Below are 17289 nucleotides of genomic sequence, written 5' to 3'. Positions count from 1 at the left end.
GGGTTAAGGATCTGGTTTTGCCATAGCTGTGGTGCAGGATCTGGCATTGCTGTGGCGATGGCATAGGCTGGTGGCTGCAGCTCTGATTCAACTCCTAGCCTGGGAACTTCCACATGCTACAGGTGTGGCCCTAAAAAAAAAGAAAGAAAAAATTGTTTAAAAAATGAAAAAAAATTGAAAGCATGTAAATAAGATGGGATCTCTTGAGAAGTAGGTCTAAACCCCATCTCATCTCAAAATGACTGGTTTCCCATTCTCTGACACTCCAGGTGTGCTGCACATGTTACTATCCAGTAGAAAGAGGCCTCCTGGATTTGGGTTCTCAGTGCAGCCTAATGAGAAATGACTAGAAATCTAGCAGAGAAGGAAGGGACACAGAAACGCATTTAGTGTAAAACTTATTTCCTCATAATAAATGGCCAAAAAATTAGGCAGGGTTGATAAGCAAAGTATTAAAATAAAATGAAGCATTTTGAAACAGAACATGCTAACTCTTAATTACTCTGGGCTTCATAGGTGACAAAACAATCCTCAAGACTTCCTTAATGTACTACAGAAGAAAAATGAAGAAAAACTCAAAACTAAAAGATCAGAAGTTACTTAAAAAGGAACATAGTGTACAGGATTTCACTGGACCATAACCAATATACTTGCTTGTTGCAAAGAGGTAGTGTGTCAGTAGAGGTCAAAACAGGAAGTATTTAAAAGTCCGCTTACAACACATCATCTGGTTAAACTGTCTTAAACTTACTCACATGTGAATTAGAGAGCCAGGGCTAGATTTAGTCATGTGTAAACAGAAACTCAGGCCAGGTTTTTCCAAAGCCTCTTGGCAAACAGGCTATTATTTTCTCAAGTATTCTGATTAGCAATGAAGAAAATATTAAAAGGCACAAAATTACATAGAGCATATTCCTAAATTTGCCTATGCTATAATCCTGAAAAAGTATGCTTTTAAAAGATGTACAAAATATCATCTCCTCACATTTGTGGAGCAGTTCACAGCTAAAGAGCTTTAATCCTTATCGACTCCCGGGGTGCCCTCTGAAGCCTGTATTAACACAAGGAAACTAAGGAAGATGAGAAAGCTCAGCTGAGGAATGTTGGGTAATCTAGTCAAGATCATATGAGACCAGAACAGACAGACCAGAAAGGAGGCCTTCTCCTAGACAAAGGGGGAAAAAAACCACTGTGGACTTCCCAAGAAAAATAATGCCAAAATTACATCATTTATTTTTAATAAGGAGATTTTGGTAAAGCAGGACAGGGCCAAATTTATGTCCTAAAGGCTTTCATGCCATTTCTACCTAATCTTTTCTCCCATCACAATTGCAAAGTAGGGTTAGTGAAGTATAAGATATGCCAGAGAAGAGGAGATTCATTTTTAAAAGCCTACGTTTTAAATATTAACTTTTTGGGAGTTCCTGGTAGCCTAGTGGCTAAGGATTCCACATTGTCATTGCTGTGGCTCAGGTTCAATCCCTGGCCAGGGAACTTCCACATGCTGTGGGCCCAACCAAAAAATTTAAAAAATAAAAAAATTTAAAGTCTTTTTGGACAGATTTCAAGTAACATAAAAATTAGTATTTCTTCATCTGATCTATAAGCATTTCCCTCAAATGATGAAGTTATTCACAGTCAAGATTACCTCATATTCTTCTGGCACCTCACATCAACTAGCATATCATAAACATGGCAAGCAAGATAAACAGCTATCCATCAACAGATGAATGAATTTTTTAAAATTTGGGAGACATGCAATGAAATATTATTGTTTTATAGTTTTTATTTATACACAATGGAATTCTGATATTCAACAAAATGGATAAAGCTTGGAAATATTATGCTAAGGGAAATGAGACAGACAAAAAAAGGCCAAATATTTAGATTCTACTTACATGAGGCATCAAGAATGGAAAATTTTGCAGACAGAAAGTGATGATGGCTGTACAATATGGTGGATGTACTTAATGCCACTTCAAAATGGCAAACTGTATGTCATGCATATTTCACCACAAACACACACAAACAAGTGTCTGCAATGTGTAATGGCCAAAGGGAACTATCCTATAGAATATTGAGAATATGTGAAAAGGAGAGAGAAGATGGTAACTGGTGCAACCACAGGCCAGCCACGCATTGATACATATATTACTAAGTACCACCTATCTGCCAAGTACCATACTAAGCCTTGAGGATGTAAAACGAACACAACAACCCTAACATTGCTCCCAAGGACCACAAGAGTCTAAAAGGACATTTTTTTTTTTTTTTTTTTACATAGACAAGAAATGATTACAGCACCACAACTTGGTAATTACTGTTAACAGGGATATATATTCAAGGTTCCAAAGAATACATAGAAGTGGCACTTAAAATGAGGGCGGTGGGCAGAAAGATACCTGAAAGAAGCAAACTCTAAGCTGCAACTAAAAGAACATTATTAAGAGTGCAACAGAATATTCCAGAATCAGCAACAGCATATTTTAAAACCTAGAAGTATTCAGAAGATGTGCTGTGTTTGAGGAGCTAAAAAGTTCAGGGAGACTAGAAATAGAACATGAGAAAGGTAAATGGCAAGAGAGGTAGAAGAAGAGAGCCAAAGACCGTTAGAGAATCAGTCTGAAGTGGAACAAGGAGATGAATATGGTCTATCTTGGCAGATGTTCCATATGTATCTCGCTGTTGAGTGTAACATTCTACAAATGTCAATTAAATTAGGTTAGTCGATGATCCTTATGATCATCCTGATGATTTTCCCTCTGATTATCCCATCAATTGAGAAAGAGGTAGTCAAATCTAACCAAAAACATGAATTACTTATTTCTCTTTGAAGTTCTATCAGTTTTCACTTTATACTCTTATATCAGTATATAAATATTTATAACTCTTACGTCCCCCTGATTAATTGCTCCCTTTTCACCATTATGAAATGAACTTCTTCATTTGTGGCAATATTCTTTGCTCTCAAATCTACTTTGGTAGATATTAATACAGGCTGACATCTGTAAACTGGAGAAGAAAAGATGCATGTGAACTGAGACTGGATTCAACTACTAAGATTAAATTCACCAAACTAATGAAAATGGAAACTAGATAATCAAGTAGTAAGAAATGAGTGTGTGTGGGAGGAGACCATAAGACTGGTAGATAATTCGTAAAGAAACATCCTCACTAGAGGAAATTAAATTATTTGAGTTATTTTAATGATTCATTAAGACTTGTTCATTTAAAACCTTCATTAAAAATATTTTAGGGAGTTCCCGTCATGGCTCAGAGGAAATGAATCTGACCAGTATCCATGAGGACACAGGTTCAATCCCTGGCCTCGCTGGGTTAAGGATCCAGCATTGCCATGAGCTGTGGTGTAGGTCACAGATGTGGCTCGAACCTGGTGTTGCTGTGGTGTAGGTCAGCAGCTACAGCTTCGATTTGACCCCTAGCCTGGGACCTCCATATGCCACAGGTGCGGCCCTAAAAAGCCAAAAATAAGTAAATAAATAAAAAAAACTTAACAATTCATTTAAAAAAAAAAAAAAAAAACTTAGAAAGCAATTCTCACTTTACTTACGTACAAACAATAAGCCAACCTAATGAAGTACTTCTCAGAGACTCTAAGCTAGAGGCATTTGTTCCAATAAATGACAGAACTTTATGTTCCCTTCTAATAAAACGTAAGCCACTATGGGAATACTATACGGCTTTCTCACCAACAACTGTCTTTAACTCAAAATGTAAGTCTTCATTTTCAACAAGTCGTCCTATATTCAAAGATATCCTAAGTCTTTAGGCTTAACCATTTGTGTCCTACACAAAAAAAAAAAATGGAAGCAAAATGAACAGAAAATCACCTTTCTGATCACTCTTAGATATTAGAGGGCGGCACTACTGAGTTTTATTTATTTATTTATTTAGTCATGCTCACAGAATGCAGAAGTTCCTGGGCCAGGAAACAAACCTATGCAACAGCAATGACAATGCTGGATTCTTAACCTGCTAGGCCACCAGGGAACTCTCTGCTTTTCATTTATATTGGCAGTCACTGGCTTTTGTGAGAGGTGAACCCCTCTAATAAACTGAAAAAAGCTAGGAATGTTCTTTCCAGGAAAATCTCTATAGCAAACTTTTGCACATGATTTCAAGGGCTCACAGACCATAGAAGCCTAAGTTAAGAATTTTTAAATTTATACCCTTTAAAGTACAGGAAGAAGAAAAATATGTATCTATCAAGCCTGCAATTCAGTCACCTTTTATAAAAGCAAGCTCTCTGGACACATGATTAAATGCCATCATGTGTTAACGATTCACCATACTTGTTTTATACATCCTGATCTGAACAATGACATCCCTGGTACAGGCTGAATTATCAAGGCCATCCTTTTAGCAACTCTGGAATCAAAGCCTCCGCTTACTTCAATATCCATGCTATTTGCCTTTGGTTCAAGTTAAGGCATATTCCAGGTGAGCCAAGCCACAGTCAACCCATTGCTGAATGATGAGGGACTTGTTGGCTCAACTCTTACCTGTTGCTATGCTTGGACTTTTCTCGGTCCTTCTCCTTGTCCTTCTTGTGTTCTTTGTGCCGGTGTTCTCGATCTTTATGTTTATCTTTGTGTTTATGAGAATCTGCAACCATAAGAGATGAGTCAGTTAAGGAGTCATAAACTATCTCCCGCCCACCTACCTTGATAGGCTGGTCAAGATGGTAAATTTATGAGCAACTTGAGTTTCTGGGTGTATACTTCAACTTGCTTTCTAATTTTTTTCCCAAGATAAGTCATTTTCATAATTAAAAAAAATTTTTTTAAGCTACAAGGCTTATATTTTGCAAAGTACAGTATACTTATTAAAGTAGCAATATTAATTCACTAAAAAGCACTACATTTAAAGACAAAGAAAACCAAGTAAGAGATAAAATGAAAGTAATTCCACTTGAGAAAGAAAAATGCAGCTGGAGAAATCAGGCTCCCTGACTTCAAACTATACTACAAAGCTACAGTAATCAAAACAGTATGGTACTGGCACCAAAAAACAGACGTATAGATTAATGGAACAAGACAGAAAGCCCAGGAATAAACCCATGCATCTATGGTCGATTAACTTATGACAAAGAAGGCAAGAATATACAATAGAGAAAAGACGTCTCTTTAATAAGTGGTGCTGGGGAAAATGGACAGGTACTTATAAAAGAAAGAAATTAGAACATTCTCTAACACCAGATACAAAAACAAACTCAAAATTGATTAAAGGCCTAAATGTAAGACCAGATACTATAAAACCCCAGAGGAAAACAAAAGCAAACGACACTCTTTAACATAAACTGCAGGAGTATTTTTTTGGGTACGTCTCCTAGAGTACTGGGAATAAAAACAAAAATGAACAAATGGGACCTAAATAAACTTAAAAGCTTCTGCACAGCAAAAGAAACCATAAACAAAACACAAAGATAACCTACAGAATGGGAGAAAATATTTGGAAATGATGTGTTCAACAGGGCTTAATTTCCAAAATATACAAACAGCTCATACAGCTCAACATCAAAAAAACTCCCAATAACCCAATCAAAAATAGGCAGAAGAGCTACAGACATTTCTCCAAAGAAGACATACAGGCAGCCAACCAGCATATGAAAAATGTTCCACACTGCTAATTATCAGAGAAAGTAAATCAAAACTACAATAAAGTATCAATCACCTCGCTCCAGTTAGAATGGTCATCATCAGAAAATCTACAAATAATATATGCTGGAGAGGGTGTGGAGAAAAAAGAACCCTCCTACAGTGTTGGGGGAATGTAAACTGGTACAGCCACAATGGAATACAGAATGGAATTTTCTTAAAAAACTAAAAATAGAGTTACCATGTGATCCTGTAATCCCACTCCTGGGCATCTATAAGGAGAAAACTATAATTCGAAACGATCTATGCACTCCAATACTCATTGGAGCACTACTTACAATAGCTAAGACATGGAGGAAACCTAAATGTCCTTGACAGATGAAGAGATGAAGAAGATGAAGTGTATTTATCAGTCAGCCACAAAAAAGGATGAAATGCCATTTGCAGTAATATGGCTGGACCCAGAGATTATCAAAGTGAAGTAAGACAGGGAGAGAAAGACAAAAATCACATCACTTATATATGGTATCTTAAAAAAATGATACAAATGATACTTATTTACAAAACAGAAAAAGACTCAAAGAAAACAAATTTATGGTTACCAAAGAGGAAAGGGGGAAGGAATTAGGAGGATGGGATAACTCCTACACACACAACTATACATAAAATAGATAACCAACAAGGACCTACTGTAAAGCACAAAGAACTATACCCAATATTTTATAATAACCTATAGAGGAAAAGAATCTGAAAAAGAATACACACACACACACACACATATATAAATAACTGACTCACAGTACTAAACACCTGAAACTAACATGACATTGTACATCAACTATACTTGGATAAGAAATAAAGAAAAAGGAGTTCCAGTCATGGCTCAGTGGTACCAAAACCAACTAGTATCCATGAGGACATGGGTTTGATCCCTGGCCTTGCTCAGTGGGTTAAGGATCCGGTGTTGCTGTGAGCTGTGGTGTAGGTTTTAGGATGAGGTTTGGATCCAGCAACGCTGCTGCTGTGGCGTAGGTGGGCAGCTTCAACTCTGATTCGACCCCTAGCTGGGGAACTTCCATATGCCACAGGTGCAGCCCTAAAAACATACACAAAAAAATGGGAAGTAGAGAGGAGGGAAGAGGAGGGGTAGGGTGGGAAGGGAAGGGAAGAAATTAGTTCCAGGTAAATTTTAAATACTAGTCTGCCAATAACATCAATTTTTAAGGTCACAAAACGTCGAACCTGATTTTTAAAGTCAGGTCCCCAATTCTTTTAAAGCAATTGCTAACCCAAAAACATAAAACCAAAATGTCTGATAAGAAACTTAGAGCTTAGCTGAAAATTCCTCTAATGCAAATAATATGTAAGTCAAAGATCTGAACCCCAAGTGTCCCTAATTCAGAAAGAAGTTATTACATGTCTACTACATCCTCAAGTTGTGCTAGGTATGCTGTGACAGATACTCATATACAACAACTTATTCAAATATCTGAATGGCTATAGTATAGCTCCACAAGGCAAGCTGGGACTTCTGAAGAAAAGTGACAGAGACAAAATAGTCTCCTGAACACCAAAAAGTATGTAAACAAACTAAATTATCAACTGACAGGAAAACCACCATAGAGATGATCTCCACTAGGTAAACAGATAAATAACCTTTGAAGATGCATATGGAAGTACTTCTATGTGAATGATGTCTGGAATTAGCTTTAAAAATACTCTCAGGCAAAAAGATAAAATTGGGGTAGCGCAGGGATAGATAAAACAAGATCAGCAAGAGAATGATACGTAAGAGTTCATTATACTACTCTCTACCTAAATACGCTTAAGACTTTTCATAATAAAAAGTCGAGGAGTTCCTACTGTGATACAATTGCATCGAGAGTATCTCTGAAGTGGAAGGGACATGGGTTCAATCCCCAGCCTGGTGCAGTGCCGTAGCTATGGCGTAGGTTGCAACTCCAGCTCAGATTTGATCCCTGGCCTGGGAATGCCATATGCAGCAGGGTGGCCAAAAAAGAAAAAGAAAAAAAAAAAAAGCTAAACACCAAGCTTCATCCTTCCCATTCCTTATTTTTTTCTTATTATATAAGGTACAGCAAGGAGAAGACTAGCCTCATCCAAGAAAGGATTTGTGTTAAGGAGCAGTAAAAGATAAAGTCTGGTAGATAAAATTAACCCAAGAGTCAGGGTGTCCTACTCTCAGGATGACAAGGAGCCACTTCAGGCAGAAAAGGAACAAAATAAAAGACAAACTTAAGGAAGATTAATTGAAGGGCAGTGTGGGTAGAAGGTAAAAGCAAAATAACTAGCTAGTGTTTTTGAAGCAATCTAGAAAAAAGTGATAGCAAAAGGGCTAAGAAAGGAGAAAATGTAAAAGCATTTTGAAGAAATGGAAGTAGAATCCAGTTCCACGAACTCACTGTAGGTGTCATCAGTAAATGCAGGGGAAGAATCAAAGATTCAATGACTTTAGGTCAAGGTAACTAGGAGAATAAGGTGCCCCGCAAGAAGACAAAGGAAAGCTATGCAGAACAAAGATGAGGAGAACAAAAAGACTGAAGAAATGATGAAACTATCTGAAGTCATACTGTGTATAAGGTAACACTGGAACATCTAAAGATGTTGGTCTGAAGAGAAGCCAGTAAGTGAAAAAGTGAAGCCAATAAGATTACAATGATCCATATCTCCCACTGTGAAAATGTTTGTAGACAGCATACTAATGGACCTGAAGATTACTTGTAATACATACTCTTTCCCCTTAATGGGAAATAATCTAAGAATAGATATTGTTTAAACATTTTGGAGAAAGGATCTCAAGTACTTGTTAAATGCAAAAAGAAATGTGTTGAACTTGACTGAAAGATTAGAAATGAAAAGGTGCAAACCACAGCATATTAAATCACCAGAAAACCTCATTCACTGCGAATGTGGATCACCTAATAACCTCCTGATAACAAGTGCTTCAAATCCTAGCTTTCAAAAATTCAAGACAAAGATATGGGAGGAAGACCCCTAAAATAAGGCAGCGTAGAGAAGACAGAAGAGGTTAACAACTAATTCCTTTTTAACTTAAAAAGAGTTACTCCCTAAAGATAGATAAGTAAATTAATAGAGAGAGACAGAGAGAACTGGAATCAATATATTTAATTATTGTTTTGTTTTGTTTGTTTTTGCTCTTTAGGCCCCACCTTCGGCATATGGAATTTCCCAGGCTAGGGGTATGCCACAGCTACAACACCAGATCCGAGCCATGTCTGCAACCCACACCACAGCTCACAGCAATGCTGGATCCTTAACCCAATGAGCAAGACCAGGGATTGAACCCGCATTCTCTCAGATACTAGTAAGGTCTGTAACCCACTGAGCCATAATAGGAACTCCTAATTATTATTATCTAAGGTGTTCCTTGAAGTTTAACAAAGATTTTAAGTAGAGACTTCCAAAAAACAAAAGAGATAAGTATCAGTGTTTCCGCCTAAGGCAGAAATAGTTGTTGGATAGCATTTACACAATGACTTGATGGATAATGTTCACCCAAAAAAACAAAAAAAACAAAAACAAAAACAAAAACAAAAACAAAAAAAAACACCAAACAAAACCCAACAACCTTTTACAACTAGATGCAGAATTATACTCTGAGAGCTAACTCAATTTACAATCATTTTAAATATGTTCTTAAATCCAAATTATGCTGCTCAAGATTCATCAGACAGACTTTGCCCTCAAGGAGTTATAATCCAATAAGGTAATTATGATATGAACCCAAATAGCCATTGGCAAGCAAGAGAAAAGGGGCACTAATATAGGTGCTATCATGCTAGAGTACTTAAAAACACTGTGTCATTCAATTTTCTTACAACTTATGATAAATATTATTCCCACTTTACACAGGAGTAAGAGTTATCTCTTACTAAGGGTGCATTCTCCACAAGGGAGTACGCTTTACGAATCACCTCGTTTTTGCAGCTCTGCACAGTACTGATTTCATCAAATCTAATACACATTTTTGCCTCTTAACATCTCTGAAGAGGTGCATATGGTTTACATAAATCCCAGAGAGGGGGAATTTGGCAATATCTAACAAAACTAACTTACTCTCTTTTGACCCAGCAATCTGTATCTAGGAATTCAGCTTCAAGATACAATTTCAAGGCAGAAAATTTATGGTCTATGCATATGTGAGGGCAGAGAAAATTAGGTCAGCAGAGAAGAAACCTTTAATTTTAGACTTGCTGAAATGGATTAAAATCCTTTCCTACCCCCTCAAATTTCAAAATGTCAAGTGACTGACCTTAAAGTAAGTGTTTGTATGGAATCATGATGCTCCTATATTTAGAAAGGCAATAGACATTTTCCTAAATTTCTACACATTAAACATGTGGGCATCACTACCCTCAACTCTTCACGATGACAGAATTTTCTACTTATCTACGTTGCTGCTATTTTCCAGTAAGGGTAGTAAGGCAGTGGGATTATGGGCATTTCGAAAAAAAGTCTTAAGAATAAAAATAATGAATCTGGTTACCTGCCTCTTTTGTTTCCAATGTTTGAGCTACGTCTTCCAACAGACTTAAGAGGGAGTTAGAAAGGTAGGAGGAGAAAGGGCCTTCTTGACAGATGAGCCGTGAAGCCAACTATCTATTATTATTATTATTGTTACTGTTACTATTGTTATTGTTGCTGAAAAACATATCTTGTCATGATTGAGTAAAATTAAGTGACAGATACTTCCTGTCAGCTAGTAAATGGTAGCGTTGATTCTTGTCAGAATCATACTAGAAAATAAAGTCCCAGAGTTATACATTATGGGCCTCTTTAAACCATGTGTCCCAAAAGCTACTGCTTGTAGCTTTAGAGTCCTAACTCTCTGCTTAGACAGAAGGGAAACAAAATACTTAGGAACAAGAAACTTCAGTACCAAGTAAATCAGAAAAATTTTTTTTGTTGTTTGTTTTTGTCTTTTTAGGGCCGTACCCGCAGCATATGGAGGTTCCCAGGCTAGGGATCTAATCAGAGCTGTTGCTGCCGGACTACACCACAGCCATAGCAATGGCAGATCCAAGCCTCGTCTGCGACCTACACCACAGCTCACAGCAACGCCGGATCCTTAACCCAATGAACGAGGCCAGGGATCGAACCCGAAACCTCATGATTCCTAGTCGGATTCATTTCCGCTGCGCCAAGACGGGAACTCGGAATCCAGCAAAACTTCATCCAACTGTTATAAAGTATTTGAAAGCTGGTCTAGATGACAATGAAGCTGCAGGTTTGGAAACCAAGTACAGAGCCAGTCCCAAGTGACCAAATCAGTATCAAACGAGGCATAAGATGAAGAATTCACTCCTCACAGGGAAACCAGACACATATATACAAATTACATGAAAAAGGAAGCCAAGTCCACAAAACACTTGTTAAGTATGTGCAAGTATGTTGCAGTTAGCACAAAAGATCATGATTAAACCCTAACGATGATTAGAGATGTCACAGATGAGCACAGAATGTTGGAAACAGCCTCTGAAGGAAGCCAGAGGAACCAGATTGGTCCAACAGAGTGAAAAAGACCTGATTCAAATCCTTGTTCTACCACTGACTTGGTAATCCTGGTTAACAGTCACTTAGTTACTGGTCTATAAGAAGGTAACATAGGTTAGTGATTAAGAGCTTCAAATCTGGGGAGTTCCCATAGAGGCACAGCAGAAACAAATCCAACTAGGAACCGTGAGGTTGTGGGGTCAATACCTGGTTTCACTTCATTGGTTAAGGATTTGGTGTTGTGAGCTGTGGTGTAGGGTGAAGATGTGGCTCAGATACTGTGTTGCTGTGGTGCAGGCTGGCAGCTGTAGCTCTGATTCAACCCCTAGGCTGGGAACCTCCATACGATGTGGATGCAACCTCAAAAAAAAAAGGCTGCAAATCTGGGAGTTCCTCTGTGGCACAGTGGGTTAAAGATCTAGTGTTGTCATTGCTATGGCTCAGGTCCCTGCAGTGGTGCAGATATGATTCCTGGCCTGAGAACTTCTGTACCCTGTGGGTCCAGCCCCTGCCCCCCTAAAAGCTTCTCATCTGTTCGTCATTGACTTGATACCTAAAATCTTAGTAAACTTCCCTCTCTTACAGATAAAGAAACTGGGGCTCAAAAAATTTAAATGACTTTTAAAGATCATATTTCAAAATTCAATCAAAAATTCTTTGTGGAGTTCCCGTCGTGGCACAGTGGTTAACGAATCCGACTAGGAACCATGAGGTTGCCGGTTCGGTCCCTGCCCTTGCTCAGTGGGTTAACGATCCGGCGTGGCCGTGAGCTGTGGTGTAGGTTGCAGACGCGGCTCAGATCCCGCATTGCTGTGGCTCTGGCGTAGGCCAGTGGCTACAGCTCCAATTCGACCCCTAGCCTGGGAACCTCCATATGCCACGGAAGCGGCCCAAAGAAATAGCAAAAAGACAAAAAAAAAAAAAAAAAAAAAAAAAAATTCTTTGTGTTTGGCTGTAATGGAATACCTGGCTATATCTCCCCGAAACTCCAAACATGGTGATAACTCTTAATAAGGTACAATTATTACTGAAACCCCTCTCCATGGTTAGTTTACATGAAACTGAAATGAACCTACCCAATCATTCCAAATAACTTAAAGTCTGGGTGTTACACATGCATTTAAGGCAGCAACCATGCCCATTCACTTTGCCTAACCAGCCAATGATGAATATAAGGCTGTCTGATATTCTTTCCTGAATGCAGCTCTGGAAAGAAAGCACTTATGAAAAAAGAAACTTTGGCCTGATCTAACAATCCTGAACCCAGAAGCCTAAAAAACCTACAGGTTTTAAGGGATACACTAATAACACCAGTTAACACCCATAGATAGAAATACATGTGTGAGTTTAGTGGCAATCAGCAGGTGGTTAATAGTGTTGTCAAGCCTATTCCATCCAGGGTCACTAATGCAACTACAATTCAACCCAAGCACATTTACACTTTCTTAAGAGAGTAAAGGCCAAGAAATTGGCAAAAATTACTGATCATTTTATCAACTATTCCATGATTGTCAAGGATTTTACAACTCCACCATTTTTCTAAATGATTAGGGTAATCAGACTGGGGCAGGAGAGAAGAGTCCTTTGCTTCCTTAAAAACAAAGACAGACTTTTCTGGTATAAATAACCCTTTGCCATGTTGAGGCAGACCTGTTTACCCCTACCGCTGACAACATGTTTTGAGACAGCAGTAGTTGTATGACATGATGGGCTCCTCCTCCAAAGATAGTTATGCGTGTGAAGGATGAGGTGGGGAAATGTCATTCAACCAAAAGCTGCCTTCCCTAAAGAGGACCTCAAAATACAACACTGTTGGCAGTTCCCATTGTGGTGCAGTGGAAACGAATCCAACTAGTATACGTGACCATGTGGGTTCGCTCCCTGGCCTCGCTCAGTGGGTTGGGGATCCAGCATCACCATGAACTGTGGTGCAGGTCACAGACGTGGCTCAGATCCCTGGTTGCTGTGGCTAAGGGGTAAGCCAATAGCTGCAGCTCTGATTTGATCCCTAGCCTGGGAACTTCCATTTGCCATGGGTATGGCCCTAAAAAAGCAAAAAAACAAAAAAACACCCAAAAAACACTGTCAAAGATAATCTCTGCTTGGAGTGTCCATCGTGGCACAGCAGAAATGAATCTGACTAGGAACCATGAGGTTGCAGGTTCGATACCTGGCCTTGCTCACTGGGCTAAGGATATGGCGTTGCTGTGAGCTATGGTGTAGGTCACAGATGCAGCTCCGATCCCAAGTTGCTGTGGCTGTGGCACAGGCCAGCAGCTGTAGCTCCGATTCGACCCCAGCCTGGGAACCTCCACATGCCTCTAGTGCAGCCGTAAAAAAAAAAAGCAAATAAATAAATAAATAAATAAAGATAACCTCTGCTTATCTCTGACACACAAATATATAGGGCATCAGAAAAGCAGACAGTGGATCTGAGTGAAAACACTGGGTGAAGAAATTCATTTTCTAGAGAATATATTTATCACCTGCTCATTTATTAAGTCACTTCTACTGGGATAAATTCTTGCATCTTCTCCTTTTTCCTTGACCTTCAAAAACCCATGGATACCACATTCCCAGAAGCTGCAGTTTAAACAGAATCCCCATTTCTACTTAACACTCTATATCCAGTACATTCAAACACTTTAAAAGACTGTTTTTGCCTAGGACAGATAAGAAGCTGGTCTCAATGATAAAGACTGGCATCCGGAGTGTGGTCAGTATCAGTGGTGTGTGAATCTCCTCAGGAACTTAATGCTAAACTAAAAGCAGGGGAAGGCTGAAAGTCTGTCACTGAAGTGGATGGGTTGAGGGGTGAAAGAATTCTACCCTTCCCTCTCCCCATCACAGCTGTTTAAATTCAGACTCTGCCAATGTTGGTCTAGTTTCAATCCAGGAAATCCAGGCTGTGATCCATCTTAATGGTGGCTGATTTCAAGTTGTAGCCTATGAAAGAGTCCTTATCATTATTTTACAGTGATTCTCATTGAGAACATTTCCAAAATTCCAGGGCATAGTTAATAGCTTTTCAAAGTATGCAGGACAGAGGCTGTTCCAGCTGAAAGTTCAAAGAGCTCTGGAATTTAAAAGAAAAATGTTGGGAGGATTCCAATCTAAAGAAAATCCTCCAAAATTCAAGAATGAGAGAAGGCACTAGAAACGTTTCTAATTTTTAAAGTCCAAATTATCATTTGTTCTCCCCAGATGTGTACTGTATATAAACAAGACCTTTTGTCATGAACAGACTTGTTCACTATTTAAACTAATGGAGTTTCCTCATAAGGGAACCGGGTACTCTCAAGCTAATAACATACACACAAAACAATTCCAGCTGAGAAGATAAAAGTATGAGTAGCTCTTCTCTCCTTAAAAAAGTTGGAGTTCATAATATTCATTCATGCAAATACTTAGCAGCCACTCTGTGTCAGGTATCGTTCTAGGTATGGGAATATAGCAGGAAACGATACCAAGTTTCTGGCCTTAAGAAGTCCATTAATAAGCATCGTAACCACCCCAAGGCTTCCCAACAGCACCAGCTTTAACGAGTAACTCTGAGAAGGGAGGGGACAATAGGGTCTCCATAACTACTCTAGTTTCCCAAGTTTCCCTGGACTTGGCCCCATGAAGTTCCAGAATCAGACTTTAATGCTGCAGCTAGAAAAGAAGTTATGGAGGCCAAGTCAAAGAAAGGGTCAAACAATCAGATAAAGACTGCCAAGTATTTTGTAAAGTACTTAAGTTTTTCTCCTCAATATTCAATATCTGGTAAAATTTCATCATCAGAAACTTAGTAGTACATTGCACTAAAAGACTAAGAGTTGCTCAAAGACAGAAGCCTAGCATTTTCCATTTTGTTTTTATCAGCTCTGTAACACAATTTCAAATTTCTAAAACCTATCACAACATTTTCCCAAATGTCCACGTTTAGAAGAAATGCCACAAACTGACTTTAAAACACTTACGAGAACCTATCTTTGTCCTAAACATCAGCAACTCTTTAAGATTAGTGGCCAGATGTTGTTCCATGTCCTTGCCATGGTAAAGACACAACATGAAACAGCCAACTGGTTTGCTTTAGTCCTCAATCCCATACAAAGGAAGGGTTAAATGATCATAGGATGTTTTCTCTCCAGTCCACTTCCGCATTTAAGCTGGACTCCTTTTATGCTTTTACAACACTACAATTACCTTCGTTTGTCTTTTCAGCCCTTTCCTGTAAGCACCTGTTTTATAACCTTCTCTCCCATCCTACTCCTTCCAATATGCTCCTTAAATTCAAGTTCATCTTCCTCTCTTCCTTCGGTTCTCATTCCCAGGGATCAATTGGTTATATTAAAAGTGTGCAGGAGTTCCCGTCGTGGCGCAGTGGTTAATGAATCCGACTAGTAACCATGAGGTTGTGGGTTCGGTCCCTGCCCTTGCTCAGTGGGTTAACGATCCGGCGTTGCGGTGAGCTGTGGTGTAGGTTGCAGACGCGGCTCGGATCCCGCGTTGCTGTGGCTCTGGCATAGGCCAGTGGCTACAGCTCCGATTCAACCCCTAGCCTGGGAACCTCCATATGCCGCGGGAGCGGCCCAAGAAATAGCAACAACAACAACAACAACAAAAAGACAAAAAGACAAAAAAAAAAAAAAGAAAAAAGTGTGCAACGTCATGACAGGGTCCTAAGTAATTTATTTCTCTGCTCTGGTCTCAGTTTTTTAATCTGTAAAGTGACTTCCAATGACCCCTTACACTTCCAATCCCAAGAATTCTATGACCTTTAAAATTTGTTTTAGTTCAAAGGAATTAGGATAAAAAGAAAAAAATTGTAAATGCTTGAGAGCAGTGGTTCTCAAACTTTCCTGTGTATGAGACCTGGGAATAAGATCATTCTCAGATATGCGTATTTTAACACAACCTCTCTGGGTGACTATAATCTAGAAACATATTTGGAAAAACGCTGCTCTGTTGTTTCTTAGTCCTTTGAGCAATGATTAATAACAAAAACCAGCCACCTGCCTATAACAATGGACATGCTATTGATTTTATTTTCAGTTTCTATTTTAATTGGGCCTCTCTGTTCCTTTAAAAGGCAGGCCCAAAGTGCTGAGTCAGTCTCTGGGATTTGGTTTTTTTTTTGTTTGTTTTTTGTTTTTTTTTTTAATTTACAGCTGAGAATATTGAGCCTCTACAATTGTCGAAGAAAGAGGTTTTCACCTGCCACTTTCCCAGTCCTTATCTGAGAGGAAGAAGGAAGAGTTACATCAGGGGTGCACAGCTACCCCAACTTAGATAAGTAGGGTCTAGTCAGGCCCTTTAGAATAAAATTCTTCTTTGATGATTGGACATCAGGATAGAGCCATGCTTAGTGAGAGGTTAACTTGAGTCCTGCCACTGGGACTCAGCTAGGAAGATAACTGACTAGAAAAGAGGTGAAATAAGACTTAAGGAAGCTGCACGGTCACAGTAAAACTTTTGACACTTGGCTTATACAGATTCCTTTGGGAGCCAAAGGCTACCGAGTTAGATGAAACAAGCTCTTCAAGGTTCCTGTGCTACATACAACCACCAGTCAGTCAGGTAAGCAACTGGCACTACTCACCAATCAAGAGGTAGCAAAACTTTTCTTTAGGGGACAGGTGAAAAAATAGTTCAGCCTTTGTGGCCCACATAACCTCTGTAGCAAATACTCAACTCTGTTACCATAACATAAAAGCAGCCACAGAGTAGCCATACCCATGGCATGAAGATGTTCCTGGGCCAGGGATCGAACTTGTGCCACAGTAGTGACAATGCCAGGTCCTTAACCTGCTGAACCACCAGGGAACTCCTAATATTCTTTTTTAAATCTGAAGTATAACTGACCTATTTTATCAGTTTCAGGTATATTTAATAATTTTTTAAAAACTTCCCCAACTAGTAAAAAATATTAAAACCATTCACAGTTCATGGCCCATACAAAAGGCGGCATAGTTTGCAGAACCCTACAATTACTTGATGGTGACTAGAAACTATCCTCAATACCCCCACAGAGAGAGTAATGCTGTTCTGAACCTTGGTCTGTAAGTGAAGAACATCCTCCCTGCTTCACCTAAGGCTTTCCTTTCCCCTGAATGATACCCATGCTCAGCCTGACTCCCAGTTCTCTCCTACC

The 17289-nt window shown here is 39.0% G+C and overlaps 1 protein-coding gene across 1 annotated transcript in view; it reads right to left on the bottom strand.

Moving 5' to 3' along the window:
* The window catches only part of TOP1 (topoisomerase (DNA) I), an 89431-nt gene that overhangs the window by 53375 nt on the left and 18767 nt on the right, over positions 1-17289 (bottom strand). Inside the window, exon 3 of the mRNA XM_021078395.1 lies at positions 4524-4626. Within this exon, the coding sequence (XP_020934054.1) occupies positions 4524-4626 (103 nt within the window). The remainder of the gene's footprint in view (positions 1-4523; positions 4627-17289) is intronic.

This window comes from Sus scrofa, chromosome 17 (assembly GCF_000003025.6).
Source record: "Sus scrofa isolate TJ Tabasco breed Duroc chromosome 17, Sscrofa11.1, whole genome shotgun sequence".
NCBI classification, from domain to species: domain Eukaryota; kingdom Metazoa; phylum Chordata; class Mammalia; order Artiodactyla; family Suidae; genus Sus; species Sus scrofa.
This window is presented reverse-complemented; position numbering and strand designations above follow the sequence as displayed.